General features: G+C 43.9%; 1 protein-coding gene across 4 annotated transcripts in view; it reads right to left on the reverse strand.

The window, feature by feature from the left end:
* Positions 1–1,037: 1,037 nt before the first annotated feature.
* The window catches only part of grin1a (glutamate receptor, ionotropic, N-methyl D-aspartate 1a), a 30,311-nt gene continuing 6,940 nt past the window's right edge, over positions 1,038–24,408 (reverse strand). The window contains exons 4-23 of one of the 4 annotated variants that reach the window (XM_076079710.1): positions 22,037–22,099; positions 21,150–21,247; positions 19,627–19,748; positions 18,419–18,593; positions 17,225–17,369; positions 16,387–16,473; positions 15,842–15,977; positions 15,393–15,520; positions 13,258–13,422; positions 12,689–12,807; positions 12,222–12,334; positions 11,790–11,938; positions 11,503–11,660; positions 10,792–10,953; positions 10,344–10,453; positions 9,845–9,990; positions 9,535–9,585; positions 5,325–5,351; positions 4,407–4,517; positions 1,038–1,106 (exon numbers count right to left, since the gene is read on the reverse strand). In XM_076079710.1, coding sequence (XP_075935825.1) covers positions 1,038–1,106; positions 4,407–4,517; positions 5,325–5,351; positions 9,535–9,585; positions 9,845–9,990; positions 10,344–10,453; positions 10,792–10,953; positions 11,503–11,660; positions 11,790–11,938; positions 12,222–12,334; positions 12,689–12,807; positions 13,258–13,422; positions 15,393–15,520; positions 15,842–15,977; positions 16,387–16,473; positions 17,225–17,369; positions 18,419–18,593; positions 19,627–19,748; positions 21,150–21,247; positions 22,037–22,099 — 2,334 coding nt within the window. The remainder of the gene's footprint in view (positions 1,107–4,406; positions 4,518–5,324; positions 5,352–9,534; positions 9,586–9,844; positions 9,991–10,343; positions 10,454–10,791; positions 10,954–11,502; positions 11,661–11,789; positions 11,939–12,221; positions 12,335–12,688; positions 12,808–13,257; positions 13,423–15,392; positions 15,521–15,841; positions 15,978–16,386; positions 16,474–17,224; positions 17,370–18,418; positions 18,594–19,626; positions 19,749–21,149; positions 21,248–22,036; positions 22,100–24,408) is intronic. The other 3 variants (XM_076079711.1, XM_076079712.1, XM_076079713.1) reach the window with 3 other exon arrangements.

Here is a 24,408-nt window from a genome sequence, read left to right on the forward strand (position 1 = left end):
TGAGAAAGACTGCTGCGGCAGGAGAGAGGAAGAGAGAGGGCGTCCCCAAAAGCGACATGGCTGACCCATGAGCGTCTCGTCCATGTTTGGACGTAAAAACACCAGCCTTACTTTCATATTTCATATGTTCACCTGTTTTTAGAAATAGTTGTAAAGCTTAACATATTTTGATTAAGGAACTGAGTTCTTACGAGAAATAAAAAATAAATTGCATTTAGCAGATTGGAAAAAGATACAATTCAAACGTCTACAGAATCTGGTATATAGCCTTCAAAATAACAGTTATCTATTTCATCATTCAGATACATAAAGCTCTTATTCACATACAAGCACACACATGCTTCCATCATCTTCAATGGTAAGATTAGTCATATCCTCATTATTAGTGTCATTATTAGTGCTTCTCAATGAAAGAAACATCTTCTGAAAACCTTTTAAAATGTAGCTTAAAAACAGGTAGTTCCCATTAAAAACTACTCGATATCCACTGAAGCTTACAGTACGTCTTGTATTGCAGTATATGTTGTTGAGAAAAACTAGATATTACTATGGTATCTAAGCCCTAATAAGTGATATGTTTAGTAAAGTACTTGCACCAAATCTGGTTAATCCGTAAACTTAACTAAACAAAACCTGGCTTGCTAAACTTATCAGTCAGGAAATTTCAAAGTAGTAAACATCGAACATTAAGTAAACTTCTGTGAGTAAAAGGACAAAAACAAGGTTAAATAAGTTGATAATATACAGAAGGAAAAGGTTGTACATGTGAGTCGGGTTGGTTCTTCTGTGCATGCTCAGGGACCCTACGAACATCTAAGGCCAGGTAACCCCGACTTTTCAAAAAAGGTGCAAGTTCAGTGTTTTCAGATACTTCTTCAGCAAGCACTTTCCTCTCGAAGCTCCGTCGGCAGGCAGTGAAATGAAAGCTCCGGCTTCGACGGCGAAGGGAACGAGGAGACGGGTTCTCCCTCCCTCTCCCCGTCCACTTCCTCCTTAACTCGTCTCGTTTCCTCTCTCCCTCGGTGCCTCCCTCTCTTTTACACCACGGTACTGACAGACGGGTCAGACAAGTTGAGTTGGCCCGTGATGTCAGTGGGTGGGTACTGCTGCAGAGATGAAGAGAAATGGGGGGGGGGGGAGGGGAGGCACAGTCATTTCTTGACAATTGCAGCATTTTTGCAATGTTAGAATATTCATCCAAACGTTCATTTTCTTATTCTAAGAACACCTGTGCTTCATTTCTGCAGAAATTTAGAAGCAGGAGGGTTCTCTAACCCCTCTCAGGCAAACCTCACTTTTTGCCGTTTTTTGTTGAATCTGTTCAGTTTGGATTGCTTGTAAAGCAGCTTGGTGGTGCCTGAGGTGGGTTAGTAGCAGACGTAAGGCCCTAAGTCTAGACAACAGCAGATTGGAATCAGCCACCCTTTTTTTTTTTTTAGGAAAAAAAATGGGTGATAATTTCCATCTATGGGTAAAGCAGGCAGCTCCTTTATCTCCCCACAGTCATCTTGTGCGCATGCAGACAGGCTGCGTCTCTAATTTTAGCATCTCACGAGGAGGAGGAGACGAATCTTTCAGGCCGATTTCAAAGTGCTGTTCTGCCGGACTCTTGCGTCCAGTCCCCGCTTCACTGTGCTTCTTTTAAAGCAGAGCGCGTTGAAGTAGAGGCGTCTACAATACTGAGAGGGGAAAACAAGATCCCGATTCCATGCAGGTGCTTAGTTTCTATGGCAACGGTGATTTTGCCTTTCAGTCTTTTGAGTGTGGGGGATTGTGTGTGTGTGTGTGTGTGTGTGCGGTCTGACAGCAGTAAGCCATATTTTTGCAACGCTGAGTCTGCTAACGAGCAAAGAAATATAGAAACCCAATGAAACAATGACTGGATGTAAAAATAGTCAAGTGCATCATGAGTAAGAGCTTGAAACATGCTGTTCTCTTGTGTAATAGCGTCATGTTTTGGAACACAGTGGGTGGAGTAATAAACTTGTTTACTGTGATTTCCAAAATGCCAATCATAATCCTGACCCACAGCGCTAAGTTGGGAAAAGCCTGTTTCCTAATTTCCAATGTGTAGAGAACATCCTTTTGTTTGTCAATGCCCTAAAAAATGTACATTGCAGAACCAAAACACTGAAGAGTCTTGCCTCAGTGTACCCGTCTCAAATGGACACATTTTTTATTGTTTTTGGTCTTTCTCAATTAAGCAAGATCTTAGGTTTGACGTGCCTCTCGCGTTTAGCTGATAGAGCCAATACATTCAAGCATTATGAGCTTCAGAAGCTGCTATGATGCAACCAACATGCTGGCAGATGGGGCGACATCCAGACTGACGAGTCAAAGGTCAAATCTTCTGGATGAAACTGGGGTCAGAGTGGATGTCCCTCATCTCCTTGACCCGCAAGTTGCATCATCATATGGCTTACAGCTCCTTATTGGGGGTCTCCTCACGTCTTGTACCTTGAGGGCCCGCTAACAGCGCACCCTATTGGGGTCAAGTGGACCAGCAAAAGAGAGACACCTCACTGACATCACAACCACAGTTACTGGCTATAAAGCTACTTATTCAGTATGGTGATCCTTGTTAATGTGGAGCTACAAAGATGGTTTCGGCTACCGTTACTACAGCTATGACAGTTACAGTCGTCGGCATGCTTGCAGAGGGAGAGAGGAGCAGTGTGGCATGTGGGTGAGGGACACTGACACTCAAGTCCATTGATATCCATTAATATAAAAGAAGAACATTTATATAAAATCAAAAATAATGGTCGAAGACTGGGGATGGGAAATCTTTCAATTGGAGCATCTTTTTTTCATTGCGCTAAATCCTGTTTTATTTGAGCCATTTCAAAAATATGTATATCCACAGCTACAGGGCTTCGAAACCATATTGACAATGGTGATCCCACTCTTCTTCTCTTCAAACCAGACCAAGTCTATTGAGAAACCTCCAGGGGAGAGTACAGGTGGTTTGGTTCAAGAAACATCCATGATAAAAAAAAACAAGAGAAAGACAGGAGGTCAAATATAAACACACAATAAAGTTTTTCACTTTGTGACCGTTAGCTTAGCTGCCTACATCTCCCCTGGGAAACACATTGAAAACACAATGTTGGTGCAGAGGCCTTTCTGTGAAGGTGTCTGTGCTATGTTGTTTTTTTCTCATGCCAGATTTGGTTAGCGACCAGCTATGTGTTGCGGAGCAGCTGGGCACAAACGACCGCGGGTCACTGGTTTGTTAGAGCACTCCGAGCTCGTGGAGTACAAGCTCCCGACCGCAACGGGCAGGGCTTTTCAACTGAACTGCGAAGGAATGGAGGAAACCTGACACTCTCATTGTGCTGCAACAACGGAGTCAAGCAAAGAGATGGTGATTTAGCAAAAACAAAAAAAGAAAAGCTTGTATTTGTAACACAGTGAGAGTCTGAGGCGTCACAGAGTTTGTAGTTCGTAAAAAACAAAACAATATTTAAAACAGAAAAGAAGACCGTCATCGCCACCTGGAAATACACCCTGAAAGAGGCATGCACAGTTCAGACCACAAGGACACTGGAAAATAAATGGGAATTATGACAAAGAAAATATGACAAATCAAAAAGTAAATAGATTAATAGAAATCCATGAGTGCAATCCTGAAATAGACATGTTGAAAAGTAAGATAACACATTAGTTTTTTCTTCCCAGGAGGACCGGCCATCACGACAACCTTGGAAATGGATTTTTGGGAAAAAAATGACAAAAACAACAGTGCATGCATTTCGAACCAAAAGCGAAACGACAGCGGCTGAAGAAAGCCAAAACGAAGGGAGTAGGGGGTGTGATTGGTGCAAAGAAACGATGGATATACAAAAGGATCAAGCAGTCAAAATGACAGGACACAAACACAAATATATCTTGTACGCTTCAGTACGGTACACACACCACAACGCCACCAACAACAGCACACAATCGCCAGAGTCCACGTCCAAACCAGAGGCAGGGAGGAAGAGCAGCCCAAGACAAAACACCACCGGCAGACTGCGTGCTTTTGTCCCCAACCCCCACCTCCAGAAGAAACACGCCACTAACCCCATCAAAACACCCTGCCCCAAAGAAATCCAGAGCCGAGCTCCTCGCCTGACCTGAGTCCCTGCACTGATGCCCTTTGGGCCTGTGGGGGACCTACAGATGCTAAATGGTGATGGCTGATTGATGGTGAACGGACAGACACGTGGCAGAGGCCGCGGAGCCGTGTGGAAATGGGTGAGTGAGTGGAACATGGGACTCCCTCGCGGTCGGGTATGGAGATGTAGGCAGAGAGGACAGAGGAGGAGAAAGGAGAGGGGTGAGAGTAGAGACAGAGGAGGACGAGGAGGAGGAGAGCGAGGGGAGAATAAACAGGGGAAGATGTTGCTTCTTCGTCTCCTTACCGTGTCTTTGGAGGACCTACGTCTCTTGATGCTGGAGGCCAAGGTGGTACTGATGGACCTAAAAGAGGCTTTCTTTTGGGGGTCGGGCTCTGCTCTACCACTTTTCCTATCCTAAAATGAATATATGTAGAAACATTATTCATGTCCTTTTGGCTGGGGTGATAACCGTGGTTTTCAGTCTCACCCTTCCTCTCTTGCCACCAACCACCCGCCACCCCAGTAAATCACCTTATTTTACAACATCTAAATAGAGGGAGGGTCCTTGTGAGAAAGACTACAGCGTTTGGAAGTGTAAAAATGCGCCAAGGGGGAGAAAGAAAGGGATAAAGCCTGTTAGATGTGAGAGTGGAGGCAGTGTGTTCAGTCTGACATGAGGGCATTCGTCTACATTTTTATGAGACATTGCCACACTGGGTCTGCACAGGATGACACGGCAGTCCTCTAAGAATGTGCTGACACATTCACCCGGCCCCAAGGAATGCATTGGAATGAGGGATGACTAGTAAAGATGTCAGTGGGTGTGATACCTATGTTGTATTCTGCCTGCATGCTCGCTATGGCCTGAACACACAGTTGCAACTTTCTCATCTTAACACACAAGTGATCTTACATTGTAATTAAAACAACTAAAGAGGTATGACTTTACAAAAGTATCTAGAAACTGCTCTGTACTCGGTTGTGACCGAGGTCAGAGCTCTGGAAGACATTTAGAAATGCATTCACATTTAAATAAATAAAAAGATATGGCAAAATAAAGGAAGAGTCAGTTTTAACCGTACCCTTACAAGACGGCGAACCAATTTGGTGCCCTCCCTCCCTCATACCATCAGAGTGCCCCACAGCTACTCTCAGCACAATAACTGGGTGTTTGTGTGCAAAAAAATAAATAAATAAAAACTCATATTAAGGTATTCTTACATCCTGAGTCTCTAGAGAGGAAGAGGGCTGCATAGGGGGAGAAAAGGAAAATAAAATAAATTTCCATCCTTGATCGTTATTACTTTAAAGATGATCCTTAAGCAAAAGCCAAGGGAACCAAAAAGGGCGCATAGTTTAAGAAAAGACTAGCAAAGCAAACATCCACATCCAAAGCCAGGCAGGTATAAAAAGTCGAGAAGCTGCAGTATCGGAGGCCACTACAATGCATATCAAAGAGGGAAAACAACAGCGACAAAAGTCAGTAATTGAAGCCCATTTAAAGACATTATACCTGAAAGTGGTATAATGGAAATTCACCCCACACACAGGGAATGGGATGGAGAATGAGGAAAAAGTGCATTAGAAAAAAAAAAAGATTTTTAAAGGAATGGTGATCTAGCTGCAAATCATATTCTTAATCAAAGTCAAAGTGCAAAAAAAAAGGTTTGCAACTCTGTGTGCTTAATTTCATAATGACCTGAGCAGATGGAGGCTAAAGGGTGCTATTTCTAAAATAATAAAGCGCTCTAAGGTGGATGTTAGTAAAGTATAAGTGAAGGATGAGCGAGTAGTTGCAGGGAGGGAGGCCCTTTAGCCGGGCGGGGCAGTGTGGTGTGAATTTCAACATGCCAAAACGTTTTATGGATGGAGAGAAGGAGTTAAAAAAAGGGGAGGGGGAGGAACAAAGAAGTAAGTAAACACAAAACAAATAGCATGACAAATCAATCCTGGCCAGTACTGGCCCCCGCAGTACATCCTTTTTCATCAGGTCACATGACTAGGCACTTTTTGGGCACATTTGTATCACCCATCAGCCCGCCAACCAGCGCTTTCTCTCTCAAACCCCTAATGACTCGATATCAGGTGGCGAGCAGGCGTTAGCTGGCGTGGACGATAGATGAGAGCTGGTAGGGGAATGATGGGTGCACGGCATCACTCGATTTTTATTGCAGGTGACGGTAAGTAAAATACTTTTCCTGTTGGAAGATGACATCTCATGTTAGTAAATGGAGGAAGTCAGACTGTGTGCCTCTAGGTTGGTTCAGGAAAAAAGAAATCAATGCCTCAGTGACGTCACTTCTCTTCTTTTAATCTTCCCCCCCATTCTTACAGTGCAGTCCGGCCGCTCTGAGCCCTGATGAGGTTGCTGCGTGCGCACAGTCCCGGCATGCTGGACCATCAGATGAAACGTGGCATGGGGCACGCACGGCGCACCCCAGCCGCCGCAGTGCGTCCTCATAATACACCATAATCACCATCACGCAACAGAGGGTTTCAGTCGCGTTCAGACGGTGTACTTCTGAGTAACATCTGTTGCAAAATGGAAAGCTGAAAGCCAGAGCATGTAGCCTCCCAGTGATGTCGTGGTCAATCAAATGAGAAATCAGCAACAATAAATTGAACATATAGCAACATAAATCTGTATGATGTAAACAATAGTTAGTAGTAGGCTATTAAGACCACAGTGCAAAATATAAAATATTTGAAGCTTGCCAATATTAGCACATTACTGATATAGTGGCATCAGCATCAATGTTGAGGTGTGTAAAAAATAAATTGTAGTTTTTTTAATGTATTGGGTGACTTTTTATTGCATGTTACCCATATTAATGTATTCAAATTTCTTTTAATTTAGATTTTTCAAACCTGGCTTCATACATTTCCATGTGTCAGACTGGTCTCTGTAATCCAGGCACAGCTTTGTAACGCTGAAAACATACCAGGTGGTGGCGAAGTGCAGCTCGCTGCAAATAATGAAAATAATTCTGAGGGAGGGAGGCGTGTTCATGGTGTTACTTCGTGTGCAGAACATTTCAATTGCTGTATTTGTTTTGGATTATCGGATGTGTTTTTTCTCGTAATTGGCATAGTCTCTGAACCTGAAGCACAAACGTTTTTGCGGTGCTGTGGCGCGTTTGTCCTTGTCGGCCACCGTAGGTAGCTGCTATGGCTGAAAAACGATGCCATGAGAGCTGCAAGAGTGAACAAAAACAGTAAAGTGACGGACTGTCTTTTATTACTATTTATTATTACACATCTGTCACAAAAGAGACAAAATCGTATGTTAAGTTTATGTGACTACACAGTACATTTGTTAAATACTTGCTTTGTGTAATGTAAACTATGAATTTAGATCATAAAGTTTTAATCAGCCTCAAAAAGGCTGAAATGATCTTACCAAAAAATGAGATGAAGTAGTTTCACCCCCACTACATCTCTGTGGCTACAGCTCTTAAAGAACAGCATAGGCGTGCAATTCTTACAAGGCATGCACCTTTATTTCTTTGTAAAGCAATGTGGGAGGGACGGTTGGTGTTGTTGTCGTTAATGAGCTCATATTTCAAGGGCTTTTGAGCATTGACAGCATAACGAGGATGAGTTGAGATGTAGTACATGAACGAATTTGAGTTAGTCAGAAGTGCACGTTCTCTTAGGTTACGTCTCTGTGTTTAAAGGTATGTGGGTGCACAGTGCTTTTGCATAGTGTACGGACCCGAGGCCGTGTAAGCATATAATTACATACAAACACACGCACAATCAGTCAAAATGATGTCAACAATGGGACCGCAGGTTTCAGTGCTTACCGTACTAAGGAAGGAGGAGGCCACATAAACTGTGAGCTTAGATTTTCCATCGTGATGAGCGTGTGTCGCACATTAAGCTGTCATTTTTAATTTGTGGGAAATTAGATCACGTAATCCCATCAGTGCACCCAAACAGTATAAATAATATTCACGCCGAACAGAACAGATTGTATTGGCTCGACTTGACTTTGCGGGCTCCCTCTGCACTCCTTTGCATGAGACCCCATTACCCCGGTTCTATTTAGGGCGGTGAAGACCGTGTGTGGTCCATTGATTTAGCCGGAGGGGCCCACAGGGACGGTCGATGAGCAAGCATGAGCATGCATGAGCCATCTTTGTTCAGCGGTGCAGAGAAATTTACGTGATCGTTGCTGACACGGAGCTGAAACGTGCTGCTCTACGGGCAGTTTAGTGTGTCCCTCTCCTTTCTCAGTAATGATATCCCCCCCCCCCCGCCCCCTGCATGCATTCGCCTGCTGAACGCACATCCACGTGAGGACACTCACGACAGTTACATACATCGATCAGGTCGATGGCAGACACTCTCGGAAGGACATCGATTTGCTGACAGGCACGTGATTTCATACCGTTCCTTCCTCCAGCCCTGCTGTCTCTATTCAGCAGGGCCCAACACTGAGCTTTGGTGCAAGGTTTACAGTGACAGGCCGTAAGCGCAGTTCACAGTGTGACATGGTCGTTAAACGTGCTGCAACCTCCGAGCGATCCAATCAGGGAGTGAAACCATCAAGAATAAAAGGAAAGGAGGGGTGTGTGGGCGGTGGAGGCGCGTCACAGCTGCGTTTGATTGCATTGGAAAACGTAAGGCAAATCATGTTCTTTGTCAGCTGAGTGGAGGAACTTACTGCTTTATTGCAGCTCAAAGAGGGTTGGTTCACTCAAATGACAAAGCAGTAAAAATAATTTACTCCGAGTAGTAATTACCATGCAGATGTCTTCGACTCAGATTCAATTCTACTCACCTCAAATTGTATTGGTTTTGAGGCAGGAGTTAGGCACATTAAACCAAAAGTATCTGCATGGCTAGATACCACTTGGGCAAGTCAAACATTTTTTGACTGGCCCTTTAAATTGACACCTGATTCTGATTGCATCCTGAAGAAACTCCATATTTTGTGTCTGCATTATGGACACTGCAGTGGAGACATATTGCACACTGTAGCATTTACAGTTATGCTGACATACTGGGAGAGTCGATCCCGGGAGTGTGACTGGGCCAGGGCATTGATTTTAGTCTTTATGCTCTATTTGCATTGTTAGCTCCTGGCTGTTGTTTTGTATGGCCTTCAGACTGAAGGCCATCAATGATGAAGCGATCAAAGTGCATCAACCAGACTGTAAATTACTGTTATTATTGTTTTCACGCGAGGACATTTGCTCCTTTTTTTACGTTGGCTTTCCATGTCCACGTCATCTGACCTTATGAAGAGTACAAGCACCAGAGCAGCAGCTTAGAGAATGCTAGGTCATGCCATGGATGTGGGAGGTGAAGTTTTAATTTGGATGTCCATCACCTCGGAGGGTCACAAGGGTAATCGTCCTACTGTTACTCTATCAGCGAGAGCTGGCATGGGGGGTGGATATGGCTCTGCTACTTAGCTACATACTAATGAGGGGGTCCCGACCACATCTTGACTTCCAGAGGCCTCCTGAGTGTCCTGCAGGCACACACAAGAGACACGTTGGCCTCTGGGAACTGTTAGGATCTACACGGTGGCCACTGAGGATGCCTTACAGTGCACAAAGGCATCGGAAATCTCGCTTTTCTCATACGGTGATGTGGCAGTCTCACCACCACTGATGTGCAAAAATGAAAAGCTCCCAAAAGAGGCAGAGAGACACTCTGTCGGCTCTCTTGCCGCCCCAGCCTCAGCCTTTCCACCCTGGGTGTGAGCGAGCAGAGGGGATCAATCCTACCTGCAGGTTCTTCCTCCAAACATTGACCGCCGCAAAGGCGAGCTGCATCTGCTTCCTGCGGGCGTCTTTATGCCGCTTATAGGCGATTTCAATGAAGATTAGGAAGATCCCTGCAGCTATTCCTCCTGCCACTAGCATGAAGACCCCTGTTGGTAAGGGACAGACAAACAGACAGAGAAGAGAGGTGGAGAAGCGTGAGCTGCTGGTCTACAACCCCGCCGCGCCCACCGAGCATGAATGCATGGTCTGCCCGTCATGCTCGGCGGCAGCCCCTCTTTCTTTTCCAAGCAGCTGCGACCCACACAATATTAACAGAAGACCACAACCGCACATAGCCACAGCACAAGATACTGTACGGCACACTTCCACAGAGCACCCACGCTGACACTAAAACAATGATTTTGTAAAGGTATTGGACAAAAAAGGGCTACAGTACCTTACCACTGCAGTTTTTGTCCAATCACTTTTAACGCTTTCTCTACGCCTTAATGGACCATACCTGCCATGTTTTCAAAGGTGAGTGTGGCTGGGGCATTGCTCCGTGAGTCACACTCCTGGTATCTCACCCAGGTTTTATCTAGGTCTTCCATGAAGCCATTCTCATGAGAACTGCAGGGGGTTGGGGTTGGTGGGGAGAGAGGTGACAAAGTTAATATGCGCTGCGAATACGGCGGAAAATCCGAGCCGCTCACTCCCAGAAAGCAACAAAAATGAGACTGAGACAGCAGGACAGGTGTACTGACAGACAGACAGACAATAACTGGACAAAGACGAACACACAAGAGAGGAGCAGGAGAGGGGAGATACAGAAACAGTAAATGTAACATAAGGCAATGTATTGAATGGCTATAAATGGTCAGTACGTGACCGTGAAATCATATTGACAAGAAACCAAAAAAAAAAAAAAAGAAAGTCATACGAATAATGCAGCTTCGGCTGGGACAGACCTGAGAATGGCCAGGGACACATTCTGTTTCCATGGGCTGTCCTTGCGCATGCCAATGCCAAAGCCCGAGCGGAAAAACAGCTCTCCCGTGGTCACCAGGTCGCACTTCTGCGAGGCCTCAAACTCCAGCACCGCAGAGTCCCAGATGAAAGCATGCAGCTTGCTGTGGGGGAGGGGGAGGGAGGAGGGAAGGGGGTAAGGAGGGAGGAGGGGAAGGAGGGGGTTACGGTGCAACAGTACAATGATTTACATACACATTTACGGCTCCTACCCCTCTCTCTCTCTCACACACCAGATCGTGTGTGTCATTCAGCGTTTACCAGCAATCTCTACCGCTGCTTATGGCCCAAATGAAATCCAATGCCAGATGGGTGAGGGCACGTCCCCCAATTGGATTCCACCCATCTCAAAGATGTTCGTCTGGGTACAACCTGAAAAAGGGTGCTACTCCACTCAATGTTAGCTTAACCTTACACTGGTGCCAGTGCTGTTGACACATCCACACCTGCTCTTGTCCCTGATGTCTGTCGTGGCTGGGCGATGGGCCCGGATCAGTGGGAACACCACAGTAAGTCCTGCCGCTTCCGCCTGGCCCAGAGGTCCATGACCCTCACCCCACTGAGCTAACTGAACTGGCCCTGGTCTGTGTGTCTGATAGGTCGAGCAGCCGGCCGACTCGTGCTCTGGTCGGCCCGGCCTGGCCGAGACTCACTTGTCACGCACGGCCTGGATAGCCTCGGCAGCACTCTCATAGTTGTGCTTCTCCATGTGGCGGTACATGGTGCTAAGCTCCACCTGCCGCCGGAAATAGATGTCCACGGAGCTCTGCTTCACCGTGGCGTAGATGAACTTGTCGGATGGGTTTCTCAGCTTCATAAAGAGACAGGGACAAGACTCAGTTGAGTAATGACTACTTAATTTTAAAAGGTATTTATATTTTTTTATGTAGATAAAAATGTTGTTGTGTGGTACCATGGTCTACAATGATCCTGCACTCACCCTTGGGTCGTTGATGCCGGTGATACGCTCCTCAGGTCGGTCCAACACCAGGAAGGCAGCCAGGTTGGCAGTATAAGAAGCCACAATGATCATGGCAAATCCGGCCCACACCATACCCAGGATTCTCGCTGAGAAGCTGCGTGGTGCACCTGTGTGGTGAGTTCAAGGTTCAGGTTTTCAGTTCAGTAACTTCCAATGTCTAATTGGATAGTCATGCAGGGCTGGATACTGCTAATAACCCATAACACTGCTACTTCTGTTACAACTACTAACAGCCACAAACGCCTTGATTTTTGTCTTTATACTACCGCAAAACTGTGTAAAGACCAAAGTACTCGACAGCATTACAGTGTTCTGGGAAAAAGGCAACATTTACGAGTAAATAAGGGATGATTTAGAGATTTACATTAATTATTATTTATTTAATCTCACCTTCCCCTATTCCAGAGTTCAGCAACACTCCCCAGGAGAACCACATAGCAGATGATAAGGTGAGGGCATCTTCTTCTTCCTCTTCACTGTTTACTTTAAATCTTCCAAACGGGCTAGAGGGAAGAAATTGGGTGGGTTGCAGAAGATAAAATGAGAAACTGCAGAGAACCTGTAGGTGGGACCCCAGGCAGGGGGGGGAAGGGAAGGGGAACATGAGCGAGCAAAGCAAGAGGGGAAACAAACTGGGAAAGAAAAGAGACAGAGACGGCGGCACAGGGACAGAGCGGTGGGATGGTTGGAGCCAATCTTCACCTCTGTCTGCCTTCCTGTCCACACCGAGGGAAGATCTGCAGCGCTCGGGGGTGCATGTACACACATGTACGCACACATGCATTCGCTGATTCAGTCATGAGTCATGACACACACATGGGCACAAGCATACACACACACACAGGTCCCCCTTGTACCTGAACCGGTCTAGTAGGTAAAGCATCACCGCCACCACATGCACCGAAAGACCCACCAGAAGCCACAGCGTGCTTTGGAACGGCTGCATGAACGAGTCCAGCGTACTGCGAGGGATTTCCTGAAAACACACAACGCAGTCAGTATTCGATTGATAATCAACAGCTTCGATGACCTTACGTTTGCATATTATAGAGTGACATGTGTCTGTTTCAATGGTTATCTGAAGTTTTCAACCCGTGTGCATTTTTACATATTTGCTGACCATTTTGCCTCTTGAGATTTGCTTGAGTTGTGTAGTCAATCCCAACAAACTTCAAGGTGGCATTCATTTGTGTTAAAAGACACATGGTCATGGCTGACTTACTTGAAAATTCAGCACTGCCTCATAATAATAACGGACAAAAAGGAATGAGCACAGTGTGCTAAGAGATTATTATTATTTCAATAAAATATGTAAATTAATGAAAACTAATTGATACCTGGAAATAACACAGTGGATATTAAGTACAACTCCGCAGTGGTTGTTTGACTCCATAGAGCACCGAATGGGCTAGAGGTGGACACTTACCTTTTTAACAAGGATGGTGAGGCCTTGATATTTAAAGGGTTTGGAGAACTCGATGTACTGGGCTCGTTCGTTGTTTATAGTCAGTGGGGCTACAATCATGTCAGCCAGGCCCCCCAGGAGCTCTCCCATCATGCCATTCCACTCTTTCTTGTTACTGTTGTTCACCTGAGGCCCCAAAAGGAAGGTGTTAACATGAGAATCAGCCATCAACCTGCTGTCGTCTAGACCACAGAATGTTTCCAGGTTTTAAGGATTTGGGTTAAGCCCAGTGGGGATAGAAGTTCTCGGCGTGCTCCTCATCTTTAAAACTGTCTCTGTCTTACGTAAGGGAGCCTGCTTATTTTCTCTAATTGATAAGATCATGCATTCATGCCAACAGGATAGGCCTTTTCTGGGTTAGAGATGAATGTGTTCACAGAAAAAATCTTTTGAGATAAAAACAAATGAGCTGAAACTTGCTATAAAGCTCTGTTAAGCCGAGGGGAGCTGCAGATTCAGGTGATGATTCTCTTACAAGTCATTACAAGCGCCCCCTTTGACGTTGTGACATTGATTTTCATTGTCATTTGAGGTATAGCCTTTAAGCTATTGTGTGAATTGATTTTAAGTACAGGACTATTATGTTTTATTATTCGCCCATCGAAATGATGAAAAAATATTGATCCAGGATTTGAAAATAAGTAACGGTTACTTACTGTCAAGGTAAAATAATAAAACAATATAATATATAAAGATATTACTGTAAGCATACTCTCTCCATTCTCCAAAATGATTGCTATTAGTGATAATAAAATTCTGATGATTATTCTTTCATCTACAAGAAACCTGATTGGACAAGCCTTAACCAATGGCCAAACCCAGAATGGTTCATGTCATTATTCAATTCAAAGCACCACGCCACATAGTCCTAACACGCAGGTTGTGAACGGACATAATTTATAATATAACAAACTTAATAGCCTGCCAGTGTATGATGGGTAGTCCATGATGTTACTCAACAAATGTTAGCCTAAAAACGACTAACTTAGAAAATATCCCACCTTTATAACTGCCAACAAATCCACAATTAGCACCATTAGCTAAGCTAGCGTAAGCTTAGACATGTTAGCTAAATGGTTGCCATAAGCTAACGGTTAGCTAAAACTTACTGTGTTGTAAATATATAGGTAGGTTAGCAAGCTGTTCAGGGACAATGTCATCTCTGAATAATCAGCCGATTCGTATGTGAGCTGAATCTACTTGTATTTTCAAATTTGCACTGGTGCCCGCCAGTGGCGCCGCCAAGGGTTGGCCATGGGGGGGGGGCACTGCCCCCAGATAGACCAGCAACATGTTAACAGTATTGTTATTAGTCCATGGACCTTCTTCAATTAGTTACATTAACTTTAAAATAAGAAACCAAAGTAGCCAATATCAGTTTACGATTCCTTAACTATTACATTGTGATGGGTTCGGCGGGCCACCCCAAGATTCTCAGTAGCCCGAGTCTTTCCACCACCAATTAAAACAAGCTGGGGGGCGCCACTGGTGCTCACTTGGCAACCCTTTTAATTGTGTCCATATATGACTTATATTGCTAATTAAAGCAATTTTTTCATTTCCTCTGTGTCAAGGCTACACAACCAGAAACCTGCTTGAGGTGAGACTGAAGTCAGAAGGAGAAGAACTCCATCACTGACCAATAAAAATAAAGTTTTGAAGTATCCTGTTTGTTTTGTTTGACACTACCATACTTTTACTATGGAGATATTCTTCTTTTTTTTTACGGTCAATTTTCAAGTGGGCTTCATGTGATATTATATTCCTTTCACGTTGCAACCAATTGACACTTCCAAATTCACTACAGCGCTCATGCTGATTGCTGCTCGTCTAATCCCTTTAGCGTGGACATTCAAAAACTGACACCAGCTCACTGACGATGTTCAAGTTCACCTGCTGGACATTTGTTATCTTTGGGTCTTTGCTTTATGACTGCTTATTGCTTCAGCTCTGAATTGTAAGTGAGATCGCTACTGTTAGTGGGGTGAAAGATTCAAAATATTCAAGCTGTGTAACCTATGGAATGTGAGGTAACGCGTGCAACCTGTGCCTCATGCAAAACTACGACAAACGTGGCCTTTGAATGCAAAACTAACCCGCTCCTGAGTTCCGAATTTCCCATCGGCCACCAGATGCACCTCATAGGTGAAGTTCATGGTCATAGCCAACTTGATGAGGAGATCAACACAGAATCCATAACAACATTGGGGTACAATTGGACGTCCTGTAACAAAACCAGCAACAGTTACAAGTTACAATCACTCTTGAGGAAAAACGTTACGTTTTTTTTTTTTTTTTTTTTTATCCAAAAGCGGCGCACGTAGACTGAACGAAATGCGTGACACACAGCAGACGACCACACACAGTCACGGCATACAGACCAAGCATATCCCAGCATCCCAACAACCACTCACTCTGAATGGCACACTCAGCTACATGCATACATATATAGATACCTACTGCATATATATGTATGCATCTCCAGTGGGTGTTTGGCGGGTGCAGTAAAAGCACAGTGATAGTAGAAACGTCCCTGATAGGTTACCTGGGATGGTCTCATTGGGCCCAGTGCAGATAACCTTTTTAATTAAGACTCCGTTTAAAGTCATTTCCTCCTTGCATGTTCCGTCCAGCTGAGTGGGTTTCACATACACAAATGGCTCCTGGTGTATCGTCACTATCTACAACAGACGGGACAGAAAGCTGTTTATCACACAGTAAGAGATGGATCCGTTCCGATCCTGATTTCAACGAGAGAGAGAGAGAGAAAAAAATGAATACAAATTGGAAGAACCCAGCAGATACACAAATACCCAACAAACTCCCAGATGCACATGGACGCACAAAGACAGATAGATGAATGTAAAACTAACTGACAAGGATACAGATGAGACGGTCTTTGCAGGCCTATGACAAATTTGAAGAGATAAAAGTCATAGCAAATATATCACCGCTGCCTTTAAGAGCATGGATTATCTTCACTCCCCCTCTGAGGAAGAAGCGTCAGCGCGAGTGTATCAGCCCGGGTCCCGTACTCGATCTGTGTGGACAAGAATGTCACATTGCAGCAGCAAAGTGAAGGCACCCTACCTTTAATCGAGTGGACATCTGGAAGCCCTGTGGTTTCTCCGTCTCTCCTCCGGGCCAGATGATCTTCCGCTGATTGTTCATCACCACCTGCAGGGATGCCGCACACACACACACGGTATCACAGGTGAGCGCTGACAGATGGCTTGCTGCTGATGAGGCTCCGGCACTAGTGGGGGAGCATCACTAATGAGTCAGCTTTATATAAGCACAGCTCAGCGGTTCTTTCATCTACTTCATCAAGACCTCTGACTTCTGTATCATACCTGAAGGGTTTCAGGAACTTATTATTATCACGCCTATCAGCAGTGAACAGAGGTGCTGATCCTCACAGTCTTTGCTATTTGCTGTGTTTGCATGGCTGAATGAATATCCAGCTTTAACCACAAATGAATGAATCATTTGGCCGAATAATAGCAACATTTTCCCACAGCTTTCATCTCAGTCTTCATCAGCAGAGGGAGTTTGCTCAGTTGCCGTGGAGTGACTTTTTATTGAGGTTGACACCCAGAAACATCCCGAACACAGCACAATGAAAAGAAAAGGGGTCTCTGCAGATACAGACACCACCACACACTGCTAGTGGGTCATAAGGGATGATTGCGAGGGATTCTTTTTGTATCAGTCTATACAGTTTTTAAGGGGAAAATCCAACTCATTGTGCCTTTAACTGTATTCTACTGTAGATAAAAAAAGTGGAGATGCATGTCTGGTACGAAAAAAGATAATTATGTACAATGAGTAGATACAACTTACATGTGGGCAGAGAGTATAAAATAAAGAATGGACTTAAATTCCTATGAATTTGCTTAGTTACGTCAAATAGGCCGGAGCTGTATACCTGTGTTCCATTGTATATGCCGACTTGAATGAGTCGACTCTTCTGGTAGTTGAGTATACTGTAATGGGCGTACTTCCTGTCTCCGTCGTCATTGAACTCCACGCGTCCTGTGAGGCCCTCTGGGTATTTAGATGACATCAGCACCCTGTGGAAAGACGATAAAAATGATTAATTTGTGTGAATGGGTGCACACGTGTCCATGCATGGATGTCGTTCGTCATTAGGAGTGTCACAGTGCATTTTACTGTGTATCGTTCAGCGAAAAAACTGCATGAGGTGTGAAATGACTGATTCACCACATATTATGAACAAGGCTGAGCTGTGGTTGTTTGGCTGCGATGATATCTGCTGTTTTTGTTACCACATCTGTTAGGGAGCAGTGCGTTTCTTATCTGCTGAGAAACCACCCAAGTGGGTCAGCCGAAACTCAGTCACTTGTCACTAGGAAGTGACAAATGTAGAGTTTCTAGAACATTCTGGAAAACCTGATGGACCTGTAATTCTGTACGGCAGCTTTCCAATCAAAACAAAACCTAAAAAACCTTCAGGGGCTGAAGGGAACTGCAGAGATGACTGTCTGTGGTATTTAACACTCTAAGTGCCTCATTTCACATAGCGCTTCTGATCAATTGTTAATCTGAACTGAGAAGTCTCGATCTGACGCCATTTGGCTAAATTAAGTCGGATTTAAGTTTAAAGGAGCAGTGTGTAGGATTTAGTGACATCTAGTGGTGAGGTTGCAGATTGCAACCAACTGAATATCCCTCTGCTCACCCCACCCTTTCCAAGTGTTCCCTTTGTAGATATGAAGGGCTCGTTAGGTATCAGAAACACAGTGGTTCTTAGTTTAAGGTGATTATACACGAATGGAAAAATCTTTCCTTCTCTGCCAATAAATCCCCCAAACCTCTACACACTGGACCTTTAAGTTATTGGTTTTTGAGCCAGTTTCCTGAGAATATTTCCCTGGCCTCATAGTTTGTAAATACTAAACTAAATGTTAAATGTAGTGGTCTTGAGGTTGAAAATAAATATGCCCTCGCAACAAAATAATCAGAAAAACGGTTTGGATCCAGCTATATCTTGAAGCTGCTTGCCATAATAACGTAATAATGTCTCAACAAACCATGCATTTTAAAGAGTATCACAACTTTATCAGCTATAACCATAAAGAAGTACTGTATTGAAGCTTACCGTTTAAAGAGTGGCCCTGTTTTCCAGATGTTGGTGTTGCCCACACATCCTCTCGGGGGCTCTGTGATATTCTCCTTCTCAAACAGCTCCTGGATGGACTGAGCCACCACAGCCACCGCATCATTGATATGGGCTGACTCATTCTTCCCGTTGATGAGCTGGAGGCCGATCAGACCTGGGACCAGGCCGACAACAAAAGATAATCACTGACCTGAGCAAACTGCAGCCTCTCAGGAACCTTTTTGCAATACACAAAGTGTAATAAAAACTTATAGGGGCTTCCAGTTTAGACATCCTGAATAAAGGTCAGACAGCTGCTGCATGATCCATCACCGTTGCCCGTTAATCTCGGGGAAGATAACCAAGAAAAATTCCACATCGTGTCATTTATGAGATGAGGCAGCAGAATAAATGGATCATTTTGTTGATGTTGCCACTGATGACCTTTTCACAGCATGTGTAAAGAGTCCCTTGAAGTTGGATCTTTTTTTTCTTTTTTCTGCCCTACTAGCTAAGCTTTGGGAATCAGCACAGGCAACGCATTATTTGTGTTAGGAACAAAACAAACAAAAAAAACATCAGACCTAAATTTAAACTGAGCGACAATCCAACTTCAGCTAAGTTTTCTGATTGCAATCAGGTCCATCAGACTTGCAGACTCCTGGAAGAAGCTGCAGTGGAGGCGGAGGAGACTGGACATGGACAGGACAATAAACGCTCTGCAGGGGTTGGTTGTGTGAGAGTGCCCGGGAGACGGGGGGGCAGGGGGGGGGCACGTGACGTTTGTCACCACAAAGTGATAAAATATTGTGAGACACTTGTGTGAAACATACAAATAAAAACCCAGGAACAGAGACAAGAAAGGCTGTTGTAGCTTACCATTCTATCGGTTATGTGTTGTAAAACTCTTCCTTTGTAATTCATTAGAAATCAGGCATTAACATGGCAGATTAGCACATTGAATTTATCTTTGGATAATCCAGGACATACACATTTAAATTTAAAGTGTACTGCAGATACACGGCCCATTTAAACCTTTAAACACATAATGCTTAAACGTTTAAATGCTCAACACACAACAAGCAGTTATAATCATGTAATGCATCCATCGGTTAATCCCTCTAATCCTGTGTGTGCTATGATGGGCGTCTCAGTAAAGCCAGGGGTTAACTCGTATATTCCCACCGATCTCTGCTGGATGAACGTACCGTCTGGCGCCTCGCTCAGGGCTTTACCCGACATCTCCCGCTCGCCCACCAGCCACACGTACCCCGAGCCCGTCATGTTGAGGAAGCGGGCAGCCTTGTACACTGCGGCAGCGTCCTCCTCACTGGAGTTTGACAGAAGATTGTGTGTTTGTTTTTGTTTTACAGCACAGCACACTGAATGAAAGTGAGTGGAAGAAGTTTTAGGTTCACTTTTAGGAGTGATTGATTTATTCACAGTAGTTTGGGGTTGGTGTATGTCCAACTGATTACAGCAAATTACTACAGTAAGAAGGCCACAAAAAACTGACTTGGTTGTCTTATTTCACATTTTAGAGATTGGTAGACACTCCAGATACTCAAATGTATAGTATGTACACAAGCACTGAAAAAGTTCGTTTTCCATGATATGTCGGCTACTGGGGTGCTCTAAGTTTTGATCTTTTGAGCCCTGATTTTCTTTCAAAATGTTCCCGTAATAAGGAATATTCAGACCCAATGAGATTACCCGACATCAGCCAGATAATGGCCTGACCAAATGGACCTGGGGCATCAGGAATGACCTTGAGTGTAGGTCGTGACAAACACTCGTCTAATCTGATGTAGTGTGTCATAGCGAAAGACAACCGTCGCAGCATCTGGGAAGCCTCAAGACATCCAAAAAGACAAACATGTCAGATTGATTCTTGATTGCTCCATCTCCACTAGTTTCTGTGACATTGATTGACCCAATATGAGCTCAGAGCGCTCCTCTGCACACGGCTGTGTGATGCTGGCAGTGTTGCTAGGTGCGACAGTGTGGTTGGCCCCTGACACTTCCTCACTGATCACCTATATAGGTCATGAAGGATGGCTATGATCGGTTGGGGTTCCAACATGGGGTCTGCTAGGTCTCTTGGTGAGTCACGGCCAGAATGATCGCCAAATCTGACTCAGTGACCATCTGGCACATATTAGAGAATATAAGAGAAACCTACATGCGCCTTGTGCAGCGTTTCATACAACTTTGGACGCATTTCAAGAAAATATGTATACAATATTCTATATATATATATAGTCATACAGGAACATAATTCAGATGCCGACTGTAACTGAACATAAAGATCCACAGCTGGATCCAGCAGAGGGTTTAAGTTGAATAAGGTTTAAGCTAAATGATTAGTTGATTAATCAATAAGTCGATCAACAGGAAATTAATTGGCAACTTTTTTGATAATCAATTAATTATGTTATACATTTTTCAAGCACAAATACAAAAGTATCCTCAGTTCCAAATCAAATGTGTGCCTTTTGTAGACATTCACTTATAACAAGCATTTTTTATTAATTTCTGACATTTTATAGTCCGATCAGTGGATTAACTAATGAAAATAATTAGTCTAAGCATCACCTTTACAATAGAAATGGTCTTGTTTCCCTGCTCTTTCTTGGATGTAGGGCGGTTTTAAGCAGGCTTGATACCTTAATCAATGCTCCCTTTGGGACTTTGGGTGAAATTTATGTGTAATTAGAGACACAAATCTCACCTGGCGGACAGGATGATGACTCGGGCCTCCAGCTCTTTCGCCTCCAGCAGCAGGGCAGTTAAGTTAGTCTCCTGGCTGAACTGGAGGACTTTCTCTGCCTGTGATCGGGGCATAAGAAAGGTCAAGCCAGCTACTTTTCCCTACCTTAGACGCCATGCTGCCTCTTTACCTGCTTGGTTCGAGCTTGGCCGATTTTGTTTGAAAACGAGAGACAGGGATAAAAAAAGGAAAACGATCCAGGGGAACCGGCTGAACGGAAAAAAAAGATTTAAAAAAAAAGCTTGAAGGGAAAAAAAAAAACTTTTGCATTTGTTCGCATGCAAACTGAGGGTTATCAAGGCTCCAAAGAAGGACGTGCATGTGTTAGGTAGGGGGAGAAGAAGGTCAATGCAACCATTAACTAAAAACGGGTGAAGGAGGGGGGGGGGGGGTGAGGGGGACGTTTTCCCCCAACAAAAAAACTGCTGAAAACTAGGGAAGTGCTACAGAACAGGAGGAAGTAGCATCTGGGAGACGGTTTTGTCCCACACTACCGGTTCTCCACAGAGGAATGGACTTGCAAACTCATTTTGTGTGTGAGTATGTGTGTTCTGAGTTCATGCATTCCTTTATTGAAGGAGAAAATGAAAATGATAAAAAGCGAGGCGCTGTTCACTGAGATCTTTTTTTTTCTTTCTTTTCTGTAATGACCGAAAATTATAGATTTTTCATAACAAAATCATTCGTCATTTAAATCATAGGGAAATGTCTCAAAGTCAAAAATTAAAGAAAACACGTGCTACCAAGAGAGGAACATTTCTGGGTCGGCTGGTGACTGGTTTGGGCTGGTTTCTAGTTGCTACGTTTGGAAAGTTGGTGGGCGGCGTGCATTGACCATGCAAATATACCTTAGGTCCTCGCTTGTTGTCATAGGACAGTTGGTCGAGGTTTTCATAGTTCCTTTTTTTATTCTGATGAGTAATGTGCACAGAGAAAATATGCAGACACAGAAAAATATTATAAACAGTTGAAAATGGGGGGCAGTAAAGCATTCCAACAAATCTCCACTTTTCTGCTTCAAATTGGGATCTTTAACGATGAGGCTTGCAAAACATCAGAGATGACCGCTTTAGAACAATGCTGAGAATGTGGATGATTGTTAAAGATATCAAATACTATTAAGGATGAGGTAAATGTATTCATTGTGTCATTCAATCATTGTCATCATTCAATGCGTAAATTGTCAGTGATGCCAACTCGGCTGCATCGCTTAGCGCTGTAGGAGAGCGCCCTGGCTCCAGCAATAATCATTGCAAAATGCTTAACAGCAGCTCAGCCATCTGGTTTCGTTTCTTCTTCACTATACTGGAAAGTAACATCACACAACTGCAAACTCAACATGGCCGTCAACGACATCCATCACATTTTTAACACTTCACCAACACGCCAGTGATCAGCGTCTTAAAATGTATGAAAACCTTGTTGAAAGTTTTAAGATTTGTAAACTTGTAAAGCTGAACTGGGAAAATGCTAACCTATCCAACCGTCAGTTGAGGTGACACCAGCTCCATCCTTATTGTTGTGAACTGGTGTGATCAGACACAATTGGTACAACACATGGCCAGAAGCCAGACATGAAATCCACTGCAATGTTTAATGGTTAAACAAATTGCACTATGATTACCAAGTAAAATTGAATCAAAGCAAAAGCTTAAGTCACAAACACGAGCCAATGATTTACTCGGAAAATGGAAATGGAGGCTCTAATCACAGCTGCTAGTTCATTCATTCATTCAAATGAATTGAAAAACCTTCTGCTCTCTCTTTGTGAAATCAAGTTGGCAGTGGCATTCCAGAGTTGCAGTTTGATCCATGTTTTCTAGCATTTCCTGTTGGTATAAAAAAGTGAAGTATGTAGAGTGTAAAGATGACATAGCACATACAGTGTGTGATTAGTATGTAGTATGGCATTTGGTCACAGCACAGCGTACTGACTCTGACTCAGGTTGAACTTGATTCGGGCAGCCGAGGCATCACCATTTTAGATTCCACTCCGGTCCGGTTAGAAGAGACACTCTGGAGTCCTGCCTGAGACTGGCAGCCATTTTGCAGGAGAGACGCATCATCTCTCTGCTTCACAGGGTTTCTCTCTTACACAGCTGGCTTCACAGCTCACACCGGACCCGTTTCCCTTCCTCCGCAAAGTTGACGGGGACCAATGCCTCAGTACAGTAATAAAGTCATAACATAAGTGCCGTTCAAAATTAAATGTTGAGGTAATTGTATTATCCTGAATCATAATCACAACTGAAATCATGTCATCCAAACTGAAGGATATCAAGCAGATAAAGCCAACATTTGTCTTCCTGTTTTATGAAAACACCATTACAAATTGTCAGTGGGGTTCTGGTTAATTCCACTTATTTCACTTCCTTGATGAGTACATTCAATCACAGTTGAGGCAATAATAACACTTTAACTACCATGTAATTACCATGTAACTGGCATTTACTGAGATAAGCGTGTATAAATCCTCTCCACGAGTAACATTCAGCAGCACTGCGGACAAAAAACAAACTGTCTTTGTCCCCCCCCCTAGAGATTTTCTGAGCGCTCTATTTTTATATCCTCGGTCAGGCATTAATATTTCATGTTTCATGTGTTGGTCACGTTTGCACACTGGCTAAATCCTCTGTGTCCAGAGCTATGCGGGTGGTGACAGTGATCCCCCTGTGACCTCGCTAGCTACTCGCTTGCCTAAAAACAATATGTAAATTTCCTAAGTTTATGCAGCACAACAGGGTGATTAGCGAGAATAACGCCTCTCGCTTTTAATTACAGCATAATGTCAAAACACTGCCGTCTGCCACATCCAAACTAAAAGCCATTCACATCACCTGACACAGTCAAAGCTGTCAATGCATTTACGGCTCGGGCATTCAGCCGACATCATCCAAACAAAGGGTACAGCAAAAGAACTGCAGGTGTCATCACCCTGCTGATGTTGCGACATACGTGGGAAGTCAGAGCCGAGCCGAGAGATGAGCCGCGCCGCTGTGCGGGGTCGTGTAGGCAACAAACAAATCACAAATGGGAACTTCTTTGGTTCCTTTGTTTATTTTATTTTCAGCATTTCAGCATCTAAAAGATGAACTCCTGATTATCTCACAGTGCCAAACAGCACATCTCCAAAATGCATCGAACCTTAGTATTTGGCGTTGCTTTTATTATTATATAAAATTAAGGAGTACATCTTAAGGTTATTATGTCCTCTGTTTTC

This window comes from Anarhichas minor, unplaced genomic scaffold (assembly GCF_050575085.1).
Source record: "Anarhichas minor isolate MPS153535 unplaced genomic scaffold, ASM5057508v1 ptg000073l, whole genome shotgun sequence".
Lineage (NCBI taxonomy): Eukaryota > Metazoa > Chordata > Actinopteri > Perciformes > Anarhichadidae > Anarhichas > Anarhichas minor.